Genomic DNA, 27,409 nt, shown 5'->3' on the forward strand with positions numbered 1-27,409 from the left:
TTACATGCAGCTTGGATCCTTAACATGACGCATGGATCCTTTTCCTGATACATGTACTTGTAATTTTTACACGCATCCGGGATCGTATTCCTTCCGTTACCATTCCGCTTACTGCAGCCGTGATACTCGCTGTCGGGAACCAATAGCTAATACTTTACTTTACTTTATGTCTTTACCCACCCCCGTATACTTTACCCGCTTCCGGAATACTTATAATGCTAACCATGCTGTGGTATTTTGCCAACTTTGTTACAGCTGTAGTCGTTATATGCAGAGTTCTGGTGTTACAACTGTAGTCGTTATATGCAGAGTTCTAATGTTACATCTGTAGTCGTTATATGCAGAGTTCTAATGTTACATCTGTAGTCGTTATATGCAGAGTTCTAATGTTACATCTGTAGTCGTTATATGCAGAGTTCTGGTGTTACATCTGTAGTCGTTATATGCAGAGTTCTAATGTTACAACTGTAGTCGTTATATGCAGAGTTCTAATGTTACATCTGTAGTCGTTATATGCAGAGTTCTAATGTTACATCTGTAGTCGTTATATGCAGAGTTCTAATGTTGCAACTGTAGTCGTTATATGCAGAGTTCTAATGTTACATCTGTAGTCGTTATATGCAGAGTTCTAATGTTACATCTGTAGTCGTTATATGCAGAGTTCTAATGTTACAACTGTAGTCGTTATATGCAGAGTTCTAATGTTACATCTGTAGTCGTTATATGCAGAGTTCTAATGTTACATCTGTAGTCGTTATATGCAGAGTTTAAATCAATCATGATCATCAATCAAGTGCATAATGTATTTGAAGTAATGTTAAGTATCTCGCTGTACGATGAAGATAGATGGCATTAACCCCTGTTACATTTTCCCAGCTCGGCCCTTGGGATCACATTACCACATCTACACTAGCAGCTAGGTCAGTAGCAGCCATGTCATGGCTGTGACAAACGGGTTACTCGCTGATGTAAACTACATGAATAGTATTGGACCCAAATCATGGTCTTTGAGGTCTCAGTTAGTACTAACGAATACACAAATGAATTAAAATACTCAAGATTCGTTCGATTTTGTAAATTTAAGAAAACATTTGTCGCCATAAATGAATTCCAGTTGTAAAGGGATCTTTGAATGATACATGGAGAGAACATTATAGTCTTCATTTGTATGTCTCCCAAAGATGAGATAGTAACTGGTTCGGCATTCGCTCGTCACCCGATTCGACTCCTCACATAGATACAACGGGCGACACCATCTCCTGGCGTCCCCATCATGGACCATAAAAAACGTAACACCACCAGCGAACCTCGTTCACTTATAAAGGCGTGACATATCTAGGACATTGCATTAAGTATTCAAGTAGTCAAACCATGGATGGTATAGACGGGTGAGTGTTTTAAACAGGTCCCACTTTAGAAACCTCGTCATGCAAAAAGGCGTGACGTATTTGGGACATTGCTTAACGTATTCGAGTTGTGAACATTGACAACCGGATTCCTCAATGAATACTGTAGCTATGCAAAAAAACACCCCGACCATGTTGACCTTACTTACTTCTTTGAATCAGTGAGTGATTGAAAACTATAACAAGCCAGTGTCCCCGTTTGTGATTAACTACTATATCTCGAGATATATACCAAGTAGCTGTCTGCCAACAGTCTGTATATCATATCGTATTTCATAACTAGGTCACTATTCACTTATATGCACTAGACGTCTTGACATGTATAACAATATACAGTTTATTCTCAAGAGTGTAGTGGCCGGTTTTTACAGGTGTACCATTTCACAATGAAAACCCTGTCCCACCAAGATAACATGGTCCTGTGTTGTCGATGGCATTTTGCTGTTCATATCACAATGGACAATCAGCTCTCAAGTTTTAATACTGGAACAATGCAACCTTTTCTTGTGAAACATATCATCAAATTTTCGTCAGGTGTAAACGTGGCGCGGAAAGAGCGCTACAACTTACAGGCGATTTGTTCTTGAACCGTGTTTGGCACATCTCCCTATCGGCTGACAATAGCTCGTTTGTCTGATTGAAACCACAACAATCATGTCTCGAACCGGGCCTGCTTGAGCTAAGGGTTGTGTACAAACCATAGAGGAATTTATCAAAGATATAAAAGTGAAACGACTATAGTACCAATTGTTGTCCAGCGTTTTGTGCTGCGCGTAACCTATTGAATAAATACTGTTATTGTATAGACGTTTGAGTGGTTACTTGATGTTTTCTCGGGCTAATTCCACTTCATTTCAAATCTTTTTCACCCCGCACATAATCCTCCATGTGATCCGGAAAACTACACGTAGCAGATAACGGAACAAAGACCTCTATGTGTGGATCTCTGCGGAGTCGGCCTCCTAGAGGTAGATATTCGTAAATGCCTAAGCATGGATCTCCGTTGTATGAGGAAAGTCAGGGGAATACTTTCCGCTCCTAGTTTTAACTGTCTGTAATCCGGTATACCGATGAGATGGCGGTGAGAAGAAAACACGTATAGGCAAATTAACTAAAGGGTTCCCAGATGTCCTGCAGTTTAATACACTGCCCTCCCGACCAGTCAGTGAATGAACAGTGCCTATTTGTAGTAATCTGTGCCCTGACTCGACAGGTTGTCCTTCTTTTCCGTACAGGTGTGCATCCATGACGTAAAGCTCGCTAGGCGGCCCGTGTACAGGTCGTCAGCGTCAACGTCTTCACTTAAGCACATTCCTGTACTTTATCACATAATGCCAATGAAGGCCCATTATTATCCAAACCCACCTTCCCACATTCTGTTTGATCCGTGAAACGTTGCAGTAAAACAGTTTCTTGTCTTCCACGATCTTGCAATGTGAGCATGGCCTTGTAACAAGACCGTGTTGATTGTTTGCAGAATCCATATGGAAGCGTTAATTTCTTGGAGACGAAATTGATAAATATCAGAACAAACATCTTTCCATTTTCAGTGTTTTATGTTTCCTCAATATACCTGTAACACAACTGTGTGAATATTGTTGTGTCCCTCGATATACCCGCAACAGGTATGTCGGTAGTGTTGTGTTCCTTGATATAGATGTAACACAGGTGTGCTATTAGTGTTGAATTCTTCGATATACCAGTAACACAGGTATGGCAGTAGCGTTGTGTTGCTCGTTATACCTGTAACAGATATGGCAGTAGTGTTGTGTTCCTTGATATACCTGTAACACAGGTGTGTTAGTAGTGTTATGTCTCTCGATAACCTGTAACACAGGTGTGGCATTAGTGTTGTGTCTGGAAATTTTGCAAAATCTAGTTAAGAGCGGTTGACTGAATTACGTGGTTATATTTACAGAAGTCTAAACGTTTCATGGATAGTATATAATTTAGTCTTTCTTTATATTTTTCATATTTTTCCCCGACTGACTGACCCATGTTCAGAATTTGATGGCAACGTGAAACATGTCAGACAAATGATGCCCTAACATCGCCATTGTTTCCAGTAATTTGAGGAGATATGATGTATGCACGTTTTGATATCTACTACTTTCCAGCAACCCACCACCACGGATATGATGTTCACAAACAGTCATTTATAATCTTTGAATTCGATTTCAGAGACACTGAGGGTTTCAGCAAATCGTGTCACCAGCCCTTCAGCCGCTTGATGTCCGAGGTCTGGATGTGCGACAACAACTGATGACGTCATTGATATTAACCACCTGACACCTGACTTGGCACTGACGTGACACCTAGTCACATCAGGTTCCTAATACATACTGCTGTCCCTAAGGTTGGCAAAACTGCATATGAAATTGCAGCGGCTTAAACCCTTTTACAAAAGGTACAGTTATATATAGTGAATGAATCATGTTAGTGCTTGGTTGCACCCTGTTGAAAAACGAAAACATTTCACGCTGCTGAAATCCGAAAACATTAATCAACCGAAAACCGAAATCATTTTACTATGTTGAAAACCGAAAACATTTAACCCTAATGGTCAGTGAAAACATTTCACCCTGCTGAAATCCGACATGACACTGATGCCCTCATACCAAGGATCATGATAGTTCGTCTGTGATCCTCATCTACCAAACACCAGTTCCTGTCGATGCAAGGGACGTAACTCTACATATCGGGTTTTGGCGCTATACCACTGAGCTACAACATAACCAGTGGCTTTATTGTGGAGATGTTTATGGTTAATTCGACCGGGGAATGCATCTAAGTGGCGAAGCGAACACCTTGCACATAATAACAACGCACGATCATAAAATGACTACAAATTCTCGCGTGGCAAATAGAACCATGTCTTTCTATGTTAGAAGTTTTCAGAATTGCATCATTAGTTTGTAATGATTTTCTAGAAATAGCATCAGTGTTGTTTTCAGGGAATAAATCACTTCATTGCTATTATGTTGTCAAAAGTAAAGCACGATTTGTTGACAAATATCTAATCATTCAAACTGTACGTCATCGAGGCCCGTCATATCAATTAAAAGTAATATCGTTAAGTGATAATTGTGCGCGAATAATACTTCACTGTCATTTATGGCTAATAAATATTTGAAAATCACAGCAGGGTCTTGCAGTGGCTTGCAAGGAACGTTATTTATAGTCCACGGGGTCGGTTGATTGATAAAGCAAAGTGTCAGCAATAAAGATGCATTTTTAAATTGAGGAAGTGTCCACTTTAGGATGTCAATTTCCCCAACAGTCGTGACGGTACACCAGACGTATTTTGCGACAAATACATCTTGTGACGTCATGTGGCTATTTCCGCTTGATAGAGGAGTGGGGAAATGATGAGTGTATAAATGTCAATATTGAACAGCGTTACGAATCGAGCACAACCATTGATTATTAATCTTATAGAAGTGTCTCTGTTTAATGATCTGATAATACATGATGGAGTATGGAAAATACGGAACTCCAGTTAGGACATGAGTTTGCTTGAAAAGATGTGAAGTGGAAGGGAGACTTCGGATAAATAGTCTGTACTTTTAAGACGACAGCATGTCATACACCGTGGTACACTACTGATCAAATTAAAGTCAGATCATTTGACCCCATCACATGCACGTCGAACAATACGTTTAATGATGATGCAACTGGTCTTATTCGAAGAGCTTTAATAGGTACATGTTTTTTGAGGAACCACATCGATTTGATCCTAGTCAAATCCAGATTCAGTGAAAATGAAGGTAATAGTGAAATTAACCCCAGGTAAATTCAGTAACTAAATATCATGTTTACTTCCAAAGAATACGTTTCCTTGTCCATTGGAATAAGTTCCTTTGAGAACTAATTACACTTTCACTACAGGGACACATCTTGCTCAGAAAATAATTACAATTTCACTACAGGAACACTAAAGGAACACTTCCTGCTCAGAAAAATGAATACAATTTCACTACAGGAACACTAAGGGAACACATCCTGCTCAGAGAAATAGTTTCAGTTTCACTACAGGAACACATCCTGCTTAGAGGAATAATTTCAGTTTCACTACAGGAACACATCCTGCTTACAGAAATAGTTTCAGTTTCACTAAAGGGACACATCCTGCTCAGAGAAATAGTTTCAATTAGACTAAAGGAACAATATCCTCCATAGCGATATAGTTTCAGTTTCACTTAAGGAACACATCCTGCTCAGAGAAATAGTTTCAATTAAACTAAAGGAACACATCCTGCTTACAGAAATAGTTTCAGTTTCACTAAAGGGACACATCCTGCTCAGAGAAATAGTTTCAGTTAGACTAAAGGAACAATATCCTCCATAGCGATATAGTTTCAGTTTCACTTAAGGAACACATCCTGCTCAGAGAAACAGTTTCAATTAGACTAAAGGAACAACATCCTCCATAGCGAAATAGTTTCAGTTTCACTAAAGGGACACATCCTGCTCAGAGAGATAGTTTCAATTAGACTAAAGGAACAATATCCTCCATAGCGAAATAGTGTCAGTTTCACTTAAGGAACACATCCTGCTCAGAGAAATAATTACAATGTCACCAATGGAACACTTACTACTTCAGACGTATAAAATATAAACAGCAAGGTAAGTCGGAATGGGCCTGCTGATTGCTTTTTTCCTGGAAGTAGATGACAGTGTTTTTCTATGAGCTGAAACTGTTTCTGCAGAAACAGCATACAGAGCCTGAGCGCTTAAGCCTTTGGCTTTACACAGCAACGTTAAACAGGGCTCGCTGAACCGTCTCTGGATACGGGGTTCTGTCCCCCGAACGCAAATCATCAGAGCAAACTTGTGAGAAAGACGTTACAGTCAGTGCAAAACACCGGTTTACCATTGACATACAACTATTGATATAAAAAGCTGATACACCTAGGCATATGAATAGATCAAATGGGTAGATGTTTGAAGAAGTGACAGTGTTAGGAATACAGTTTACTGTGAGAGTCTTATTTAACATTACCTCGACGGGCAAAATAAGAAGCATTGTGGAAATTGTCAATATGTGACACAAACTTCTGCGACTTCATCTTAAAGGCCGAAACGGGTTTCCATACGCCCACCACTAAACAGCCTCTAGACGCATATTATCGCCGCTGTTAAGAAAACACTTTCAGTAATGGTTATTTCATTCAGCAATAATAAACTGTTCTAATTATAGTGGTGGAAGCTGTTCTTCATCAATATAATTCTATATTTGGTGTGAAACTACATTTATGAATGAAGATTGTTTGCATACCAGCTTCCTCCCTCGCTACGGACAACACAAAGAATAATGGCTTAATTGAGGACAGCAATACTCCAGTGAGAGGGAGTAATTGATACATCAATCACAAGCAACCCAATGTGTTGCATTTATCGGATATTACGTAAATGAGTGATATTTCTAGAAATTCAGAGGACATTTGAAATTAGAGAAGTAAAAGCAAAAAAACCATTTCATATTCATAAAACATCTTCTTTAGAATTGATTCTACCATTCCGACTATATCATGAGCCATTGTTCAGGACTCACTTTTAACTAGAGATAATACAATTGTTCGCAACAAGGTGAGCGGGTCCTACGTTACTCCTGCAGCCGTCACAAACACATGCAAGGGCAAATCAATTAGTACATCTGGAAATATACGGAACTGTATGGTTCAAACCACACTTCACACACTGTGACCATATCGGGAATCGAACCCAGGTCGTTGGTATGACGAGCGAACCCTTTAACCACTAGGCTACAACAACACCTCGATTTACTAAGCTCATAGACAATGATCAGAACAATATCACATTAAAATACTATTCTTGATGTCACTCTGTATACATATATGTATTACTAAGGCCACAACAAATCGAGGAGTTTTGTAGGTCGCAGACTGGCCAAACTAGAAATTGACAAGTAATCCGTTTATACAAGTCATCTTTTTTATACAAGACAAGTAATCTGTGGGGATGTGCTTCGCGTAAACCCTTCAGTGCTCCTGAAGCCGCCAGACCGTGAGTGAGCAACCAGTTCTATGACCACCCGGAAGACTGACTCTGTGAAGATGATTCCATGTGATGTCCAGTCGAGGCGCCAGCCACATCCACAGGAAAGGGGTTGTCTCCTGTAGTCATAGGTGTTCTTCCCATGTTGTGACCAACTCACTGGCTATCTTCTTTCAACTGCATGTCAGCCTGATCTTGTAGTCTCCTCTCTGCAATACAACGTTACCATAAGAATTCGATACATATCTGAAAATGTCTAAATACCATGCACATTAGTGCTATATTTAAGAATAGTCATCATTATCATGTTAAGTGATACCGTTTGTCTTTAAGTCTTTAAATCTGGTCATAACAATGCCTTGTTAAAAGTCTCAGTATTGTGAGCAACACTGCACATAAAAATCACCCAGCAGCGCCATCATCTCAATGTGAAAACAAAAATAAAATCGGTAAAGTTATTAGCCTTTTTAATAGTCATTTCTCATCCATGAATGTTACAATCATGTTTGTTTGGGAGGGAGTGAGTAACAATACTTCTAAAACCAATCGCATACTTCTTCTTGTTGGTCCATAAGTGTTTGCATAATTTAAAGGGTTTTTTTTTCAAAGAGTCAGTATTGCATATGTGTTCTTATCTGACCTCCCAATATCCCGACCTCTAGTAATAGACGAATGTAACGTGATAAGTGTATGTGTAATGCTCGACTGTTCATTTAGAGGATGGCTGTGTATATGCAGTCGATCAAGCCGTGAGTCTTAAGATATCAGCAGCACACAGTCGATAGGGGGAGCTGCCAGTATGTTTGGTTAGCCAATCATGACCTCTACTGTCATATCGACTGTCTACTTTGACGTCCGCGTGTCGACTGTTCCCGTAGAGGACAAGCAAGGCTGCCCATTGGCTGGTTATTTAAACAAGGAATTCAAGTTAGTACGAGTGAATGCAGTATCGCAATATTTCAACTGAAGCAGAAACAGACAATCCGGCTGTGTGTGTACATGTAAGGGAGCGGTCTGAATATATAACATGTTGTTAGAAGTCTTCACCTGAGGCGATTATTTCCACGTGTAATCGAACAATTTCAGTATCGATCACTGTATCGCAAACACCCATATATTTTAAAATATTTGAGAGCTGCGCATCAAGAAGCAAGCTTACATGCATTCAGTTTTCCACATTTAACTTACATTTTTATCATGTAATCACTTACTCGGCCATGTAACATCAAACTAACAACAATTAATATAATTTAGATACAATCTAACAAGTTTGTAATATATTTTCTACTTCAGACAGCAAATACTCTGCTTGTATTTTGACGATATGCACGAACTGATACACGTGTTAAAAAGTTTAGGTTGTATTGCTGTGTTTTAAAAGTCACATACAGTCCCTACGCTAACATGGTATACCGACAATGTCACTACAGCATGCCAGTGGAGAGTCCAGCCCCGTGTTGCTACCCTACTCCAAAGCTGGGATTAGGATGTACTCGGTTCAGAGTAACCCCACAACGTCTAGGTCTGCCGTATTGTGAGGCAGATGGTCACAACGCAGAGCTTCCGAAACTGTGTCAACAGATCCTATGTATTAAATGTGTGTTCAAATCGTGTTTAAAAATACAAATAATATCAGCAAAACATTTTCCACAATATTTGACTGGGAAGTTTTGCTATCCACCTTCAATAGATGCGGTAGTGTCACTGTAGGCACACGTGGCCGTAAGGATATCTACTGACGATCACCTTAGTTTGGACGTTTTACATGAAGACCCAGTGTGAAGATATTAATATAAAATTAGTATTTGTTGACAGTTTGCAGTTACATTAACCTCGGCAGTTCTCACATCTAAGCTACGGGTTATAGAATCTTAAAATAGCAAAATATTTTTGTGCACTCATACGAGAAGCCACCTGATAATGTACTTATGTAACACGAGCAGAAAATGATACGTACAGACAATGTGCAAATACATCACACAAACAGATTGTACATATATATTGAACACCAACAGGTAATGGGACTTACGTGACACACGGGCACTGAGCATATGTGTGACACAATAACAGATAATGTGCACAACACGCTCACAGATGATGTGCATAAATATATATACACTGGGTCTTCATATATATATATATATATATATATACACACACACACACACATATATATATACATACATATATATGTGTGTGTGTGTATATACATATATATGTGTGTGTGTGTGTGTCTGTCTGCCTGTGTGTGTGTGTTTGTGTCTGTGTGTGTCAAGTAATGTATGTCACATGTACAACACATAATATTTTACAAGAAGCACCGCTAAGGTCTCCATGTTTCTCCCATGCGCATAGACAACACATACGAACACACGATTGCATATTGATTACATATCAATGTGTCATCCACTGATTTCCATTATATCACCACACACATAGTATGAGAGAGGATTAATTACCTTCTAGTTTTATCATAGACACATGAGACTGTCACAGTGACACATTCACTGTGAGTCAGTATTGAAGTGCATCCTAGTGCTGTGTTGCGCATACTATATATATATATATATATATACTCAAGAAACCGATTTATAAATGCAACTAGGTACAAAAGAGAATAAAGATTCACGGCTTGTTAAATTTCCCGTTTGGAAATATTGCTATCAACCAAACAGCCTTTGATGTACCACTAAAGAGCGAGTGTCCCGGATGTAATCAGTTACGGCGCTCTCTATACTCAGAAACGAGCACGGTCGCCGTGTCACGTGACCAATCTCGATCACCACCAGGTAATATTGTGAGTGTACTGTGATCACGGCACAATAAGTTGTTGTGAGATGTATGTTACAACTACAAGTGTCGAAACCTCGGCTACTACAGTGCTACGATACCTGTGCACTTCTCCACCCTAACTCGTTCAGCGTCCTACAGTGGCTAGTCCGGTAAACACACTAGCCAAGATAACAGTTACAATTACAAGTTTGTGCCTTTCGCCAGTTGCCTTGTCGATGTGTCTTCACGAGGCATTGTGTTAATGTACGTATACCTACATTCAAAAATGCGATTTCAAGAGGAAAACTATAATGCTACACAGGGTTTTCAATCGATTTGGCTGAATTCATCGCATGGTCTTTTGTGATAGGCACATGTCAGGCTTGTGATTGACAAGCCTGAAACCCCGCCCCCTTTAGCCGTCATGCATTCAATGCGATCATTGAGGAAACCATGCCGAAGAGAGTACCACAGTATCATAGTCAGTGACGGTGATGTTGACTCGCTAGATTCAACCACGGGCGGGTGTAAGCCCTTGTTTTTTCAACCATCTTACTTTCCCGCGCTTTGGTTTTAATATTGTTGCTCAAACTTCAAGTTTTGACTTGGATCGAGCCATTGGTGGGCCTTTGAATGTATCCAAACCATGAATGTAGATTGGGGGAGCTGTCTTGTGGTGTTACTTGTTTGGTGGTTAGGGACTGGACCTTCTCACGGACAAACGGATAATTCCAACAATGGAAACACTAGTGTACTAGCACCATCTCCGGAAACAAGCCGCAGAGGAGCTAGGAGCCATCACTTAGAAGGTAAGAATCGTGCCGTGTTTTGCTCACCTCCAAATGTCAATAGTACGGGCTACAACCGCTGTCCAAACAGTGGTAGGGCAAGGTTGTATACTATGTGCAATGTTTTTTATTGCGGTTTCAAACTTTTTGCATTATTTCCCCGTGCACACTGGTGAAATTTGTGCATGGATGTATGGAGCTGGAACAAGCAAAAACATTCACTATACCTCGGAGATCGTTGTATCATTAGTCTCCGTTTGTGCGTATTTTAAAACTCAAGTTTGTGCACGTGGGCTGTACATTGAACCACGGGCGGGTTAATTTTGATCAATTTAATCTGTGTGTGTCAATGGGTGACAGAAGGTGCAGGAAGGCTCAGCACTGTAACGCTTTCATTCCAGGTAGAGCTGAGTCTGACAGTACAGGCAAATCCACAAAATGAACACCTGTGTTGCTGGACGGCTGTAGGGGCTATCACAACCATGGCTTCATGCTCTGTCCCTGATCTTTAATCAGAGCCTGCACAAAAAACACAATTTACATATGCAAAGACAGCATGGTATTAAACGCTGAATACCCATTCAGAGGTATATGTGACTATCGCTGTGGTGTAGACCGCTCAGCCTGAAGGCAGTTTTCTGTATCTCCGCTCACAATCTCGCCATTATTATGCGATTGATTGCCCTAACATGCAGGGTCTGTCTTTAAACTCGCTTGTCGTTATTCGTACAAATAACTGTACTGTCCTAGCCCTGTTCCTTCGGGTTTACATATCGGGTCTGGACTAAATAAATGCGGACTATAGCCATACATGGGGAAAGTCAAAGCTATAATTCTATATTAACACGTGATGCCTGTACGTCTAATCTGTGCAAAGCATCAACTGCGTGTCAAAGTAAGACTGGGAGGTCACTGATACTGCTTCGTGCTTCATGGACCTGAATCGCTGCCTCCGCTATCTATGAATGAACGCTATCGCTAACTTTCTGAACAAGTATGTGACCTTGACACCGTGTATTTAAACTATACATTTAGAAACAGTTTGGTTCTCTATAATAACATACCTAAGACACGTGACCATATTTCCTACACTCTTCTTTACTTTACCACACAGTATGGTTCATTTTTTCTTCAGCGTAGCTGTTTTGATCTTGAGTCGGACGGAAACAAATCAAGATTTTCCGCTCAAACTTTATCGTGGTCTGATTGGATAACGCAATAGCCGGCTACTTAAACAATGTGAATGAGAGTGAAAGCAATAACTTCGTGTGGTGTTATACAAAGATTACAGACTTCATTCACAAACATAGTTGGACCAATCCTAGAACATGATGCAATCCCACTCGGACCCCTTTCTGATACTTTTTACTCTTTGTGTACCAATATTTTTACATCTAACCAACGTACTGGTGACGTGATTTCCACTTGACGGTCACACAGATATTGTTGTTGAACAAGGCCCTTTCCCTGATTGTTTCACAATTTCAACGCCTCGTGACCCTCCACCGCTTTGTGTAGACTCACTGTTAAATGAGTCATAGTTATAGATTGAGAAATCCTAAGTGAAGCAAAGGTTACACAAATACAATTACGCGTGCAGTGATAGACGTAGAAGAAAATATTGACTTAAGAAGAACAATATGTGTATAAGGATATTTTTTTACTTTCTAATTTCATAGGCGCTCAAGTTACTCATAAGGGCATGCGTACGTTTCACCATATTTGTATCTTGTTTCAGCAATATTCCTAATACATAACGAGAGTCTTTAAACAAATGATTATAAAAATGATCAACTAATGATTGATATCATGAGCAAAGATCTACAGAGTCACAAGCAGTCAACCGAATGATCGATTCTTTTTCGACAAGGGGATCAGCTTCGACGATAGCTTCCCTCTGATGGTTGTAAGAAGACGTTCTGGTATAAACGAAGGGGAGAAATCGAGGTCAACTCTTCCTGATTTTGTTTATCATCATATCAGATACCAAACCGATTCAGATGCATGGTAAACTAAGATCCCATAAGATCTTATCCTGCGTGAGTGAGTTTATTTCACACAGCCTTTTGCAATATACCAGCAATATCACGGCGGGGGATACCAGAAATGGGCTTTACACATTGTGTGCGTGTGGGGAATCGACGAACGAACGCTTTAACCACTAGGCTACTCCACTGCCCTCGTCTTATTCTGAACGTATACCGAACAAAATAAGTTAGGTATCATGAATATTTTTGCTAATATTTCGCATTGAAGATGTAACAGAAGAAACAATAGTATATTCATAAAGGCCACCTTTTTGTTTCGTATAAAAGGTTCCTGTGATGTCCGTCTGTGAATGTATATTCATTTTCAGGTATGTCCATATTCATTATATTCATGTTGAACAAGTTCCACAATAACACGTTGGACCAACCGCAATGTACTTTGTGAAAGTATGTTTTACATAGCGCAACATACTGTGTTAGAGATATACATTTTCCAGTCTTTGGGCATTATAACTTCTTGCCTCCAGAGTTTGTCAAAGTCTTGTTTCACGCCGAACACCTGGTGTCATAAATATACGACGCTTGTGTGCATGAACTGTGACTATGACATTGTCAATGGCATTATAACGTTAAGTTCGCCTTGCATACGATTTGGAGTGTATTTCAATGGGTACATACTGAAACAACGATCTGTCTATCTGCCTGTCTATCCATCTATCTGTATGCACATGCATGCCTACATAATTAGGTATTAAACTAAGAGTGTTTTTCAGTTTTGCTCACTTGCATGCACTTTCAGATTGCGTGAGTTATACTGCATATGTAGTGTGCAATTGACAGTGGTATTGTATACAGCGATATAAATCACTGCATGGCTAGGCTCTGAGCAAATGTCGCCTTTGATATATGACTTTTTGAGACTTGACCTGCTTTACCTAGTCGAGGCACAACCATTGATGACTAACTCAGGTAAGGAACAACACATCGTGTTATTTTTCTTTTTCGTGAGCTTTTGAGATTAAGGACGCTCCTTGATGAATGTTAACAAATTCCATTTATGCAGACATGTATATCATCGAAACATTACGTCATTCAGCATTGTTCTAATCTACCAATGTTTCAACATTGCAATATACTTGCCCGGTATTTCTATTTCATCTGAAGTATATATAGCTCAAGACTACAAAGATAAAAAGTAGGTCTCAGAACCTCTCCACATGCTAATATGACTCATGAAACGTGTCAAGAAACAAACTAGGTCACAGAACGTGTCAAGACATTAACTAGAGCACAGAACGTGTCAAGACATTAAATAGGTCACAGAACGTGTGGAAACAATAGTATGGTTCATGCAAAGCACGAAGACACTAATTAGGTTGCATAACGTGTTAAGACTTTGGCTTGGTTACAAAAAGTTCTACGACACTAACGTGACTCATTGCATGTGTCAAGACACTGACATAGGTCACAAAACGGGTCCCGAAACATACGTGGCTCTGAAAACATGTTAGGATACTGACTTAGGTCACAAATGTGTCAGGACACATTCACAGGTCACAAGGCGTGTCAGGACATCACCACAAACCAGAAACCTGACATAGGTCTCAAGACGCGTGAGGAAACCCAAACAGGTCACAAGACGTATCAGGACACTAAGTCAGGTCACAAGACGTGTCAGTACAATGACATAGGTCACAAGACGTGTCAATACAATGACACAGGTCACAAGACGTTTCAGGATACTGACACAGGTCAGAAGGCGTACCGGACACTGACATAGGTCACAAGTCGTACTGACACTGACACAGATCACTAAACGTGTCGGACATTGATATGAGTAATGTGATGTGTCAAGAAACTAACAAAACTTACAAAACGTGTCAAGCCACTAACACAGTCACCAACATGCCATGTGACAACAGGTCACAACATGTCACACGACACAAACGTGTCTCAAATATTAAACCTTTTCATCATCATAAACATACGTTTTCTCTGCCTTCTGACTTTCTAGCGTAATTCATATATGAAATGACAGGAAATAGAGCACTTATATTATTGAAAAGTTATAATTATCAGAAAAATAATGCTATAAAGAACAGCAGATTTTGCGTAAAAAACAATATGAAATCAAGAATCAATCAAATCAATATCTTCAGATTTATTTCAAGAAACGTAGCAACAGTGGCACAACATGTTGTTTAAGCTTTCAGCAGATGACATACAGATGATTGCCATTTACATCTAGCATCTATATGTATATATCTCTATATATATTCAGGTGATCTTGACGGCGGGCAATATAACATTTTTCATTTCAAATATTGAAACTTCTCTTTATCATTACTGTAAATAACATTTCAATAAGTTAAAAACATTCAATTTTCGCGTGACCTGGTGCATAAACACGCTGCCTTTAACGTGACAGGGCCTTCCTATTGTACAATCTAAGTCTACTTACCTGTATATGGTGACTTTCAAACAAACAAATTGCTTATGTTCCTTGGTCACACTACGGAGCAGAAGGCACACGTGCCCTCGACATCATTTAACTCCCTCTTTGAACATGATAGGAAGTTATCAAAGCGTGTCTTGGTAATAGCTAGCAGTCTATTCCAAGTATGTCTTCGCAGTCTTGCATTTATATCTTTGAATTACTGAGGGCACCTTGAAGTGTAATTACATACATAATATGCAGGTATGGTATGTCTTTCCAAGCAAACACCGGTTGACTCTGGCAGTATTTACCTAATCACAAGAGTTTAATTTTAAATTGAAATCTCCTATCAATTACTATATACAATCACACAACCTTTGTATATAGTTTTCCTGTTATTGGGGATCAGGTCATATGAAGTAATTTCACCGTACAAAGTGATACTCTTCTCACAGGTACACCGATTGTTAGTTTAACCTAGGATGCAATTGTAATGAAAATACCTAAGAAAAGAAAGACTTTTACTTACTAATAGACAGTAATGTGCCAGAAAATAGTTGCTTATGTTAGTATACATTCGTATCAGCCACCTAACACTGGTACTCCATCTACAAGGAATCGTTTCGAGAATGCTATGCAACTGGAACTGAAGTCAACATTCGCTCTGCGTAAACTCCTGGATTTGCAAGTGTAAGGAGATTATTACGCTCAGGGGTATAGACATAGTAATGTTCGTACACTAGTAGTCAGTGAATGCTGAGGTTGCATGAAGTTTCAACCTGTATGTTATATCGAGATTCTGTCCGGAATGTGAACTATCCTGTAATGGTCGGGGAGTGGAGCGATGAATACAACCATCTTTCACAGCTATTACAATTTTATACTAACCATTCACTTTCTCTTCAAAGGTGGAAGGATGAAACAGAATTAATGGCCCGCTAGACGTATCCTAATTGTATCAATCTTGTAATAAAGAAGCTTGAGAGGTAAATCGTGGCTATTATAAAGCCCTGATGCAAGCAATTGGTGTAGATGTTGGATACTATCAACCACGTCTCCTACTGCAACAGCTGCAGCTGCTGCTGCTTCCCCGTATGATACATCACCGTCCAACTGTCAACAACCATTAACATCTCATATGGCATCTACCGCTTGGATACTACTACTACTACTACTACTACTACTACTACTACTACTACTACGTTTGTTGTTGCTTCTGCTGCTGCTACTACTACTACTACTACTACTATTGCTACTACTAAACAAGTACTACTGCAGCTACTACTATTACAATTGATACTACAGGTACAGTTAATGCTACTGCGGTTGCTACATCTACTCTACGACAACGAATAATTATTTTTGTTCGCACAACTACAGTTGCTACTACTACTTCTGCTGCTAGTTCTGCTGTTACTACTACATGTATTACTGCTACTGCTGCTGCGACTACTGCTACTGCTACTTCTGCTGTTGGGTTGTTGCTATTAGTACTACTACTACTGCTGCTGTTGCTGCTGCTACTACTACTACTACTACAACTGCAATTACTACTGCTGTTGCTACTGTTACTACTTTTAGTGCTGTAATTGTTCCCTTTAATTTTTTCATCGTTTCATTCCGTTGGTAAGACATCCTTTATTAGTAACACATACAATACCCATAGGAACGACCAGCCGAAAACAAGCGTGTGTTGAAGAACACAGTTAACCATCCATTCACCCTTGAGCTTCTCCTTAATGAATCGGGTTTTTTTCGTCAAGACAAACATTCATATCTCAAACGGTAAATAGTATTGAAAACAGTAAGAGCAGGTGGTTTACCGATGTCACAAGTAGGTTTACAGCACCTGTATCCAGTCTCAGTGTTTGGAGGGACTCAAGCCTAAGGATATCCTCAGCCTCGTTCAATGAGGACAAAATCCAATGTTTACCCTCTGAATCGCTTTGGCGAGGTATCTGGTTATACATTCCTATGTCTAATCAATTCAAATGGAAATAAAAGCAAATTACGGGTTTTTCGCTGAAAGGTGCACCTGTGAAGTGAAGTAACTGTCAGCGAGTCGACACACTTACTGCAGCCTTAGCTTTCCTCAAAGGTTTCCTTTGATAGCTCAAGCCCCACTATCCCCGTTTCGTACTGCTACCGCTCGTTTACAATGAAACCCGCGACGCAGAAAGGCGAAGTCTCTATAGTTGCCGGGTTGGAATATCTCCAGCACTGAGCCGGCGTACAACAGACCTACAAGTGACACCGAATTCTATCAGGCTGTTGACTGGGACTACGGAGCAAGCAGGAGCACGGCCATCGAATAAGCAGAATTGCAGATTATATGGAATTAAACAAGGGTTTTGAATTAGTTACAATTTATAAATGTTTCAGTAAATAGAATTAATATTTGATTGCATTTAAATGTTTTTGCCTTACAACAGGATCAGATAACTAGAGGAAATATACGATTGTATATTTATTATATACCTATTATATAATGTATTTACACAAACATAACATATATTGGTTAAACTGAATTATGATTGTTTATTATAATCACAAACCATGTAGGCTAAGATATCGTTTTTTATACCGACATGTATACAGCCGTTTAAGTATTTTTCACCAGCTGTGACAAGTTTTATGTTTACAGTATTTAACCATATCAAACTACAAGTGTCACAACTATTTATACTCTCCGATATGTAGATTACAAAAACACCTTTCACGCACCTTGTTAATGCTTTACTGTACGTTATATTAGATGCGCGTCTGTCACTCTTTGACCACTTACTGTACTTAGGAAACTGGTATCTCGCTGGTAAGACACATCCAGTAAGCAATTTATTTTAAGTAACTTTAGCTGCATATGTTATTATGTTTCACATATTATTTCAGGTTCTTTAGCCCCGAATGTCATGTATAAAGCCAGTTTAAGTTTTAGTGACACATGGAATTTTGTAGTCTTCTTTATTACATGTTAGGTGAGTTACATGACAAATTTTGGTCGGTTTTGTTGATGCCATATGTCAGTCAGACTTCAGTCCATTGGTACACGTACATGTTAGGTGAGCTACATTTCAGCATAGTGACCTTATTGCACACTTCGAGTTGGCAACATGTCAGTTTCTAAAACAACCCTAAGTATTCCCCCAAGCATCTGGACGTTTCCAGACATGCACTCGTTGAGGGTGCTCCGTCCCCTCATTAAGTATCTAGCACAAGTTGTATCGATAGCGTGTCCACATTATTTAATCATGGTTAAATGCTTAGCTATATAATCCATCTCCACCTCCACTGTGCCTCTATGTCTTTTAACCCGAAGTCCACAAAATTTTAACCACAAATTCTTAATTCTTACTGAACTGTCCTCTGAAACATGATAACAGTGTCGTGTTGTAACATGTCTGTCTGTCTATGCAGTCATAGATGCAGGCTATCTCTTAATCTCTGTTTATGTTTTTGTCATTTATCTATTGTTGTCAGAGCATTGTCCATCTTGATGACGTTCGCTTGTTTTGTCATAACTGGTTGTCACTGATTGTCACTGATTCAAACATATCTGTTGCCGTTACTGTGTTCTTCACCCCCAAAGACATCACATTCAGTGAATAATCGAGGCTGTTCTCTGGTGTTAACCTTTACATATTGTGTGTATGTTCATCCATCCATCCATCCATCCATCCGTCCATCCATCCATCCGTCCATCTACCGGAACTCCATCCATCCATCATACACACCTACCCTTTCATCACTGCAACATATGTTCCGTAATTTAGTATCTACTCAGTATGCTGTATCTTCCGTACCAAATGTAGCATGTATACTATATCCAGTCAACATCTGTGCAGTCCTCTTGTAGCATTTATACTGCACCTGTTATCATCTTTGCTGAACCTTGTTGTGCTATGTGTTATGTATTGGCTCCATGTCCAATACATGTTCACAACACTATTTCTATACCATAAATAAAATACTTATGTATCATTTCTTCATCTGAATCAAACCTACTTGTATCTTTGTCACATAGACCCACGTGACTTTGCTTTGCATCCTCTACAGCGTTGTCTTTGGAGTACATGAATCAGTAGGAATACTGAATAAAACGAAACGAATACACGAAAAAACATCTTGATTATACATAAAACGCGTGTCGATATTGGATTCATATAATACCTATCTATCAGTCTATCCTCTTAACAAACCTACTTATGTTTGCTTCATATACCACCTACCTGTCTGTGTCTGCACCATATATATCATACCTACATTCGTTTCTTCATATATAACCTACCCACATTGTATGTAAACTACCTAGGAATGCAGCATGTGTAAACTTCCAACGCTGAGGTACACAGAAATATATCACCATTATACTTCACACCATTTATTAACTATCAAAGTACTTCTACACCACATACATATTCACTCACTCTGAACCTATGTAGCATACCGACCTACCTCTATACCATACTCAACCTACCTACATATATCTACCCCATATTTATCCTACCTACCTACCTACATCTGCACCATATACCACCTACATGACTATGCCTGCACATTTATAACCTAGCCACCTCTCTCTTTGCTCCGTTTATAACCTGCCTACCTATATCTACACATATATAACCTATCCTTTTCTGCACCACACAAGACCTACTTACCTCCCTATATCTGCATCTTATAAAACATACCTCCTTATATCTACACACGTATGTAGCCTATCTACCTTTATCTGCCCCATATATAACCTACCTAGTACTTATGTCTAGACATATATAACCTACCTACCTATATCTGCATCATATATAATCTACCTACCTACATTTGCACATATACAAATACCTACCTATACGTACACATTCATAACCTCTCTCTCTCTTTCTCTCTCTATATATATTCCCTCCCTCCTCTCTCTCTCTCTCTCTCTCTCTCTCTCTATATATATATATATATATATCCTACTTACCTACCTATCTACTTATATCTACACATATATAACCTACCTACCTATATCTACACACATACATCTTACCTGCATATATCTACACTTATCTTATCTACCAACCTATATCCAAACCTACCTACCTACCTACCTACCTACCTACCTACCTACCTACCTACCTACCTACCTACCTACCTACCTACCTACCTACCTACCTACCTACCTGCCTACCTACCTACCTACCTACCTATGTCTACCCTTTTGTACAGGTATTCAACCTGGGGCCAAATATAAACTACCAAACTATCTGTGTGTTTTAACGACCTGCAAGCCTATCTACTAGAATCTACTTTGCCAATATGTACTCCGTATCTGTACTTCACACCATATATATGGCCACCTATCTCCTGCATCACAACTGACCTGTCTACCTGTTTACCTGCCAATCTATGCTCTACTTTATCTTCCTACCTGGTGTGCCCATTTTTATGATTGATATGTCTATTTAACACCTATGAACCACCAGCCTATCTGAATAATTACTTACCTGCACTTAGTCTTTCTTTTGCTTACATATGACACCTATCAGACTTCATACTTTCAACCTATTTCCATAGATATTTCCATACACCAGTTTTGCACCACATATCTTGTTTTAACTGCTTGTTTACTACATCTCAAACCATTCCTCTTTGTGACCAACATTTGGTTACTGCCATACGTTTCACCCTACTGACATACGTTTCACCTCCTCTCATGTACATCACCCTACTGCCGTACGTTTCACCCCATAGTCATACGTTTCACCCTCCTCTTATGCGTATCACCCTACTGACATACGTTTCACTCTCCTCTCATGCATTTCACCCTACTGCCATACGTTCCACCCTCATCTCATGCATATCACCCTACTGACATACGTTTCACCCTCATCTCATGCATATCACCCTACTGACACACGTTTCACCCCATAGTCATACGTTTCACTCACCTCTCATGCATTTCACCCTACTGGCATACGTTTCACCCTCCTCTCATGCATACCACCTTACTGCCATACGTTTCACCCCATAGTCATACGTTTCACCCTCCTCTCATGCGTTTCACTCTTCTGCCATACGTTTCAAGATGCTGTCATACGTCTCACCCCCCTGCTATGCGTTATATTCTACCGCAAAACGTTTCATCCTCCAGTCATACGCTTAACCCAACTGCCATAATTGTACCCTCCAACTGCCATAAGTTTCACCCTATTTGTCATACGTTTCACCCTCCTACTGTCATACGTTTTACCCTCCATCTGCCATAAGTCTATTGTCATACGTTCTACCCTCCTACCATGCGTTTTACTCTACCGCCATACGTTTCATCCTCCAGTCATGCGTTTCACCCTACTGTCAATCGTTATACCCTCCGGTTGCCTTGCGTTTCATCCTGCAGTATTACGTTTCACCCCCTACTATCATACTTTTCACCCTCCAGCTGCCACAAGTCTCCTGCCATACATTTCACCCTACTGTCATTCGTTTTACCCCCAGCTGCCTTACGTTTCTTCCTACTGTCATATGTTTTACTCTCCAGCTGCCATATGTCTACTGTGATACGTTTCACCCTACTGTCATTCGTTTTACCTGCCAGCTGCCATACGTTTCACCCTACTGTCATATGCTTTACATTCCAGCTGCTATATGTCTCCTGCCATACATTTCACCCTACTGTCATTCGTCTTACCCACCAGCTGCCATACGTTTCACCTCTCAACTGCCATATGTTTTGCCCTCCAGCTGCCATATGTCTACTGTCATACGTTTCACCCTACTGTCATTCGTTTTACCCCTCAGCTGCCATACGTTTCAGCCTACTGTGATATGTTTTGATCCTCCAGCTCCTTTAGCTGGCCCTTGATGCCCTGTCATGCGCTTTACTCTACTGCCATGCGTTGCATCCTCGTGTCTTACGTTTCACCCTCCTACTGTCATACGTTTTACCCTCCAGGTCCCATATGTATCATCCTACTGTCATACGTTTTACCCTCCAGGTCCCATATGTATCATCCTACTGTCATACGTTTTACCCTCCAGGTCCCATATGTATCATCCTACTGTCATACGTTTTACCCTCCAGGTCCCATAAGTATCATCCTACTGTCATACGTTTTACCCTCCAGGTCCCATATGTATCATCCTACTGTCATACGTTTTACCCTCCAGGTCCCATATGTATCATCCTACTGTCATACGTTTTACCCTCCAGGTCCCATATGTATCATCCTACTGTCATACGTTTTACCCTCCAGGTCCCATATGTATCATCCTACTGTCATACGTTTTACCCTCCAGGTCCCATATGTATCATCCTACTGTCATACGTTTTACCCTCCAGGTCCCATAAGTATCATCCTACTGTCATACGTGTCACCCATTCTCATACTTTTCATCTACTGTTATACTTAGCACCTTTAGCTGGCCCTTGATGCCCTTTATACTTATCTGTTGATAATATCCAGTGCACCAGCATCATCACTCCATCTCTGTCTTATCTTAGCAACCTTAACCCCCTCACACACCCAACGCTCTACGTGAAACAACAAGAAATCAGGATGCTCATTAACACATATGGATAGGATAATAAGCTGACTGGTTTCCTTTTGCATGTATTTGTGACAGGTATAAACTTTTCGCAGACACCTGGTATGGTATACATATATGAGGGCCATTCACAGACGCGTGTGTCTGAAGTAGTCGGAATCGCAGAATGGAGATGGTTTTGTATTCACGAAAATGTTGTTTTTCACAGAATAATTGATATTGTGTAAGGGTTTGTTTTCCCCAGGGCAATGATTGGAAACAATAATCAGTATAAAGTAGCTATGAAAAGAACGAACTAGGTTTCTGTAACGTAACACTGCACTCAGTGGTATTTTGCTTCTGTTTTTCAGACTTCCGAATGTGTATGATCGTTTTAGAGCACGGTCATTGGAAATTTACTATCTCTGTTTTAATCCTTACAATATATGCACCTGTCTTTAATCCTAGGCTAACCTGTGTGTACTCAGACACTCAGAGAAGTAATACTGCACTTAGGCCTGTCTGTGGTGCAAAACGAATGTCATTTGCAAAAATGTGGAACATGTTTTGTATGGGCTGACGCGCAGAGGCACCTATAAAGACATTAAACATTGAAAAAACATTTAAAATTGAGTTTCAGGTGAAAGTCTCAATGCCAGGAACATATGAACATTCTTTCATAGAGTGTGTAAATGATTATCTTTCTTTGAGAAAGTATGTATTATGCATCTTTTTAAACATGCACGCTATCAAGAAGACATACTTCGATTATTCAAACTTGCATTCAACGTTTTTATCTAAATAATTTCTCAGCCCTCTGGGTTATTATCATTTAGAGCAAACCCAATTTTGATAAATGAGTGTGATTAGGATTTATTTTTAGAATACAAATAACAGTCTGTTTTCTGCCTTCAGATGATATTCAAGTCGGGTGTCGACAGTTGAGAGCCAAACGCTATATATCGGATGGCTTCTGTACATCGACGAAGCCTATTAATGAAGTGGTGTGTGCAGGTAACTGTTTACCTATCAGACGATTGCCATGGTATTCGGAGTTTGTGAAATATTGGTCTAATGATAAACTGAGGGAATGGCAGTGTGAGGAGGACATAGTTAGGCGGAAGAAAGTCCGCCTACTCTGCCAGGACAAGACAATTAGGACATATAAGATTAAAGTGGTAAAAAGTTGCAAGTGCAAAAAGACTGTTGATGAACACAACAGAACGAAACGGAAGAAGAGGAAGAAGAGGAGGAGGAAGAATAGTAAAAAAAACAAAAGGCAAAGTAGAAAAACACACATTAGTACTAATGCACCTTGATTTCGATGTACGGAGTACTGTTCCATTTTTGAATTGTGTCCCTTACACACCACCATCCATTTCAGACAAGTAAGGAATGCTTCTGTCTTGCAATTGGATTTACATCGTGTTTCGGTTGCGTCAGGTGTTTGCGTGGTGTAAAAAGCATTTGCTCATGGAAGCAGTTCTGCAACCAAATCAAATATTTCTTTCGAAAAAGTTCCATCAAGTATTGGATACAAGTAAATTGTGCTTGATGTGCGTACGAAACTATGGCTACTCCATTGCGAGTACGAAACTATGGAAGCACAGAATACTAGAACCCACGTGATGCAGTGGTACCAACAGACACAGTCTCGCTTCAGTTGTGACGTCATTGTGATGAATCTTGCAACTGGTTGCATTAGTGTGTGAGTGTGTACTACTGGAGATTTTCGATCTCAAAATGGCTTTCTCGTCGAAGGAAAAGGTGTACTTTAAGAAAGGCCTTTTCCGTTGTGGTCAGTGGAGAACTTGTTTTCGCAAGTTCATTTATATGTGCATTTGAAACAATTACTTCCTCCCGGAGTAAACGTGAAGGGATAACTGGTAAATGGCATCAACTAGGTATTGCTAGAATACAGTGGTGCATTGTGAAGACTGAAGATTTCATTATTCCTGGATGTACGGAATGTAGAACAAATTGACCCTGTGTTAACGTGCTATATGCTGTAATTTCCAATTGTAGTGCTAATACGTTTAGTGACATTTGACCCCTTGTGCTTCACACGTGAAGATAGTGCGAAATGAAACTGCCGAACCGAGAAAATTTTATACAACATAACCAAATTAATATTGTTTGAGTAATTTGTATCTCCTGTGTTTTGAGCAGTATTGTGACATTTGGGTCTAATCTATCTTCCTTAAGACTATACATCGTATTTAACTATCACTGTATTTAATAACGCCAAAATAACTGCATTTTAGCAGACGTAGCTTGCAGTAGGTGAGCCCCCTGTTGCATTCGGTGTTAATAAACTTAAATTTACCAAAGTTTATTTCGTTTTCGTCCAGTAAAGCTGAGCATTAAAAATGAAATATCCACTGTGTTGCACAGTGGCAGCACAAAAACAAGGGAGGGAACCTATCTATGCTTTTGATGAGGATAAGTTGCAAGGATTGTACGATAACTGTTGTTATATACTGTACATAGGTCTATATAGACCACATGTTGTTGATAAGCGCTAGGTTGCTGTGAAGATCGACCTTAAATATATAAGTGTATAATCATCAGCGATCTTGTAAATTCCTAAGTCGATCTGTAATCTAAAGAATAAAAGCGACAAACAGTTCCTTTTTGGTATTGTTGGCTTACATTACACATAACCTACATGTCCTACATACAGTTTATACCATATACACTTCAAGACATGACTTGCCATTATCATAATAACGAGATAATCAATTAATTTGGTTCTTAATATCATACATAAAGTGAGCCTAGGTTAGGAAATAGAACGTCAGTGTAGAAGAATACCAAGTATTGTGCTAAGTATATAATAACTATAGTATTATACAATTCGAAATTTCCCTCGAATGAAGCGTACCAGAAAAATCTATTTACCCATCAAGCGGATCATTACAAGATATCCTTTGCAATTTTCTTGAGCGAAATATACTATCATCCAGTGAGAGATTATACATAAGATGTGCTGTGGCAGACAAATGGTTTCCACTGACATTATACTCTGTAAATATACACTTTCTTTCAGAAACAAAGTGTTATACTTCATTATGTACACTGTAAATATATACATTCCTTGAGAGGCAAAACGTTTACTCAACACAATAAATGCACATATCCACATTCCACTATTTTTCTTCACTCAGTTTTCCGTGCAAAATGCATGATATGCAAACTGATAGAAACATACTGTCCCTTGAACTTCAGACCTGGGAGGGTTAACGGTGGCAATTAGCCCAATCTTTCTTTAGTCGGCCTTGTGTTTCTGCACGGTCAAGATTAATTCTGTGTTTGATCAACCGGTTTCGTTGTGCAGGTTTTGCTCCTGCGTGGAGCCAAGAAGTGGCTAGATATATGGAGGCATAGTATTATGGTTATTGTTCCAGTGTAAGATTTCGATGTGAGGTTATAATTGAAGGTAAATGCAAACAGAGAGGTGAGAAAACAAAATGTCACATACGTTTCATGCATGAATCATTAATCTGGTCAAGTGTACTATCTGCGATATTGAATAAATTCTAATACTGACGTTGAGTTAGTACTCACTGGATGCTATGGCTGCTTATAACCCGATTGTGGGTTAACGTTTCAAATTGCTGCTAGGCAGGTTGGATAGGGTTTAACCTTTAACCCAAAGTCAAGTTTGACCTCTGACCCTCAAACCAGGATTGACATGTGTCCCTCAGTAAACATTATGTTGAGAGCGGTGTGTTTGAGCAGGAGTTAACAGTTTCTAGTAAAACCGCTCTTTCAGCCCGGGCCACGCTGTAGCCCAGAACCATACTCGCAAACGTGCCTCGTGATTTCATTTTAAATCGCAGTTGTGTAAAACCTAAGTAAAGCCATCCTTCCAAGTCAAGGAAGCTCTTTGAATAGTGGCACGGTTGAGAAACTCCACAAGCAGGATACCTGCAACACCTTACTGTTATCGTCACTCATGAAAACCACGGCAAAATGCATTTTGTAGGATTTTGATCAATCTGGAATTCCTAACTTGTCCCTTTAGTTGTTGTAAACCCTCGTGGACCCCGGCTGACTCACCTAAAGCAAACATACTTTCCCTGTAGGTACATCGCCCTAACCCTTCAGAGCATGCAGGTAGGTAGCCCCACCAGCTGAATGGAAGAAACCAGGACCATATGCAAGTCATTGTTGTTTGGTCCAACATTTCAGTGGTCAGCAACAACGCCATGTGCGAGAAAGGTGTAAATATGGACAATACACAATGTTTGTCAAGTACGATGCAGATGAAGGGTGTAAATATGGACAATACACAATGTTGGTTATGTACAATGTAGATGAAAGGTGTAAATATGGACAGTACACGATGTTTGTTATGTACAATGTACAAGAAGAGGGTAAATATGGACGATACACGATATTTGTTATGTATAGTGTACAGAAAGGGTTTAAATATGGACGTTACACGATGATTTCTATGTACAATGCAGACAAAGGATGTAAATATGGACA

The 27,409-nt window shown here is 39.7% G+C and overlaps 1 protein-coding gene across 1 annotated transcript; it reads left to right on the forward strand.

Moving 5' to 3' along the window:
• Positions 1-10,221: 10,221 nt before the first annotated feature.
• LOC137298511 (sclerostin domain-containing protein 1-like) lies at positions 10,222-26,464 on the forward strand. The gene is made up of 2 exons (XM_067830804.1): positions 10,222-11,005; positions 23,831-26,464. The coding sequence occupies exons 1-2, from the start codon at positions 10,843-10,845 to the stop codon at positions 24,232-24,234; spliced, it is 567 nt and encodes a 188-aa protein (XP_067686905.1). The 5' UTR covers positions 10,222-10,842; the 3' UTR covers positions 24,235-26,464.
• Positions 26,465-27,409: the final 945 nt, after the last annotated feature.

Source organism: Haliotis asinina, chromosome 10, assembly GCF_037392515.1.
Source record: "Haliotis asinina isolate JCU_RB_2024 chromosome 10, JCU_Hal_asi_v2, whole genome shotgun sequence".
Taxonomy (NCBI): Eukaryota; Metazoa; Mollusca; class Gastropoda; order Lepetellida; family Haliotidae; genus Haliotis; species Haliotis asinina.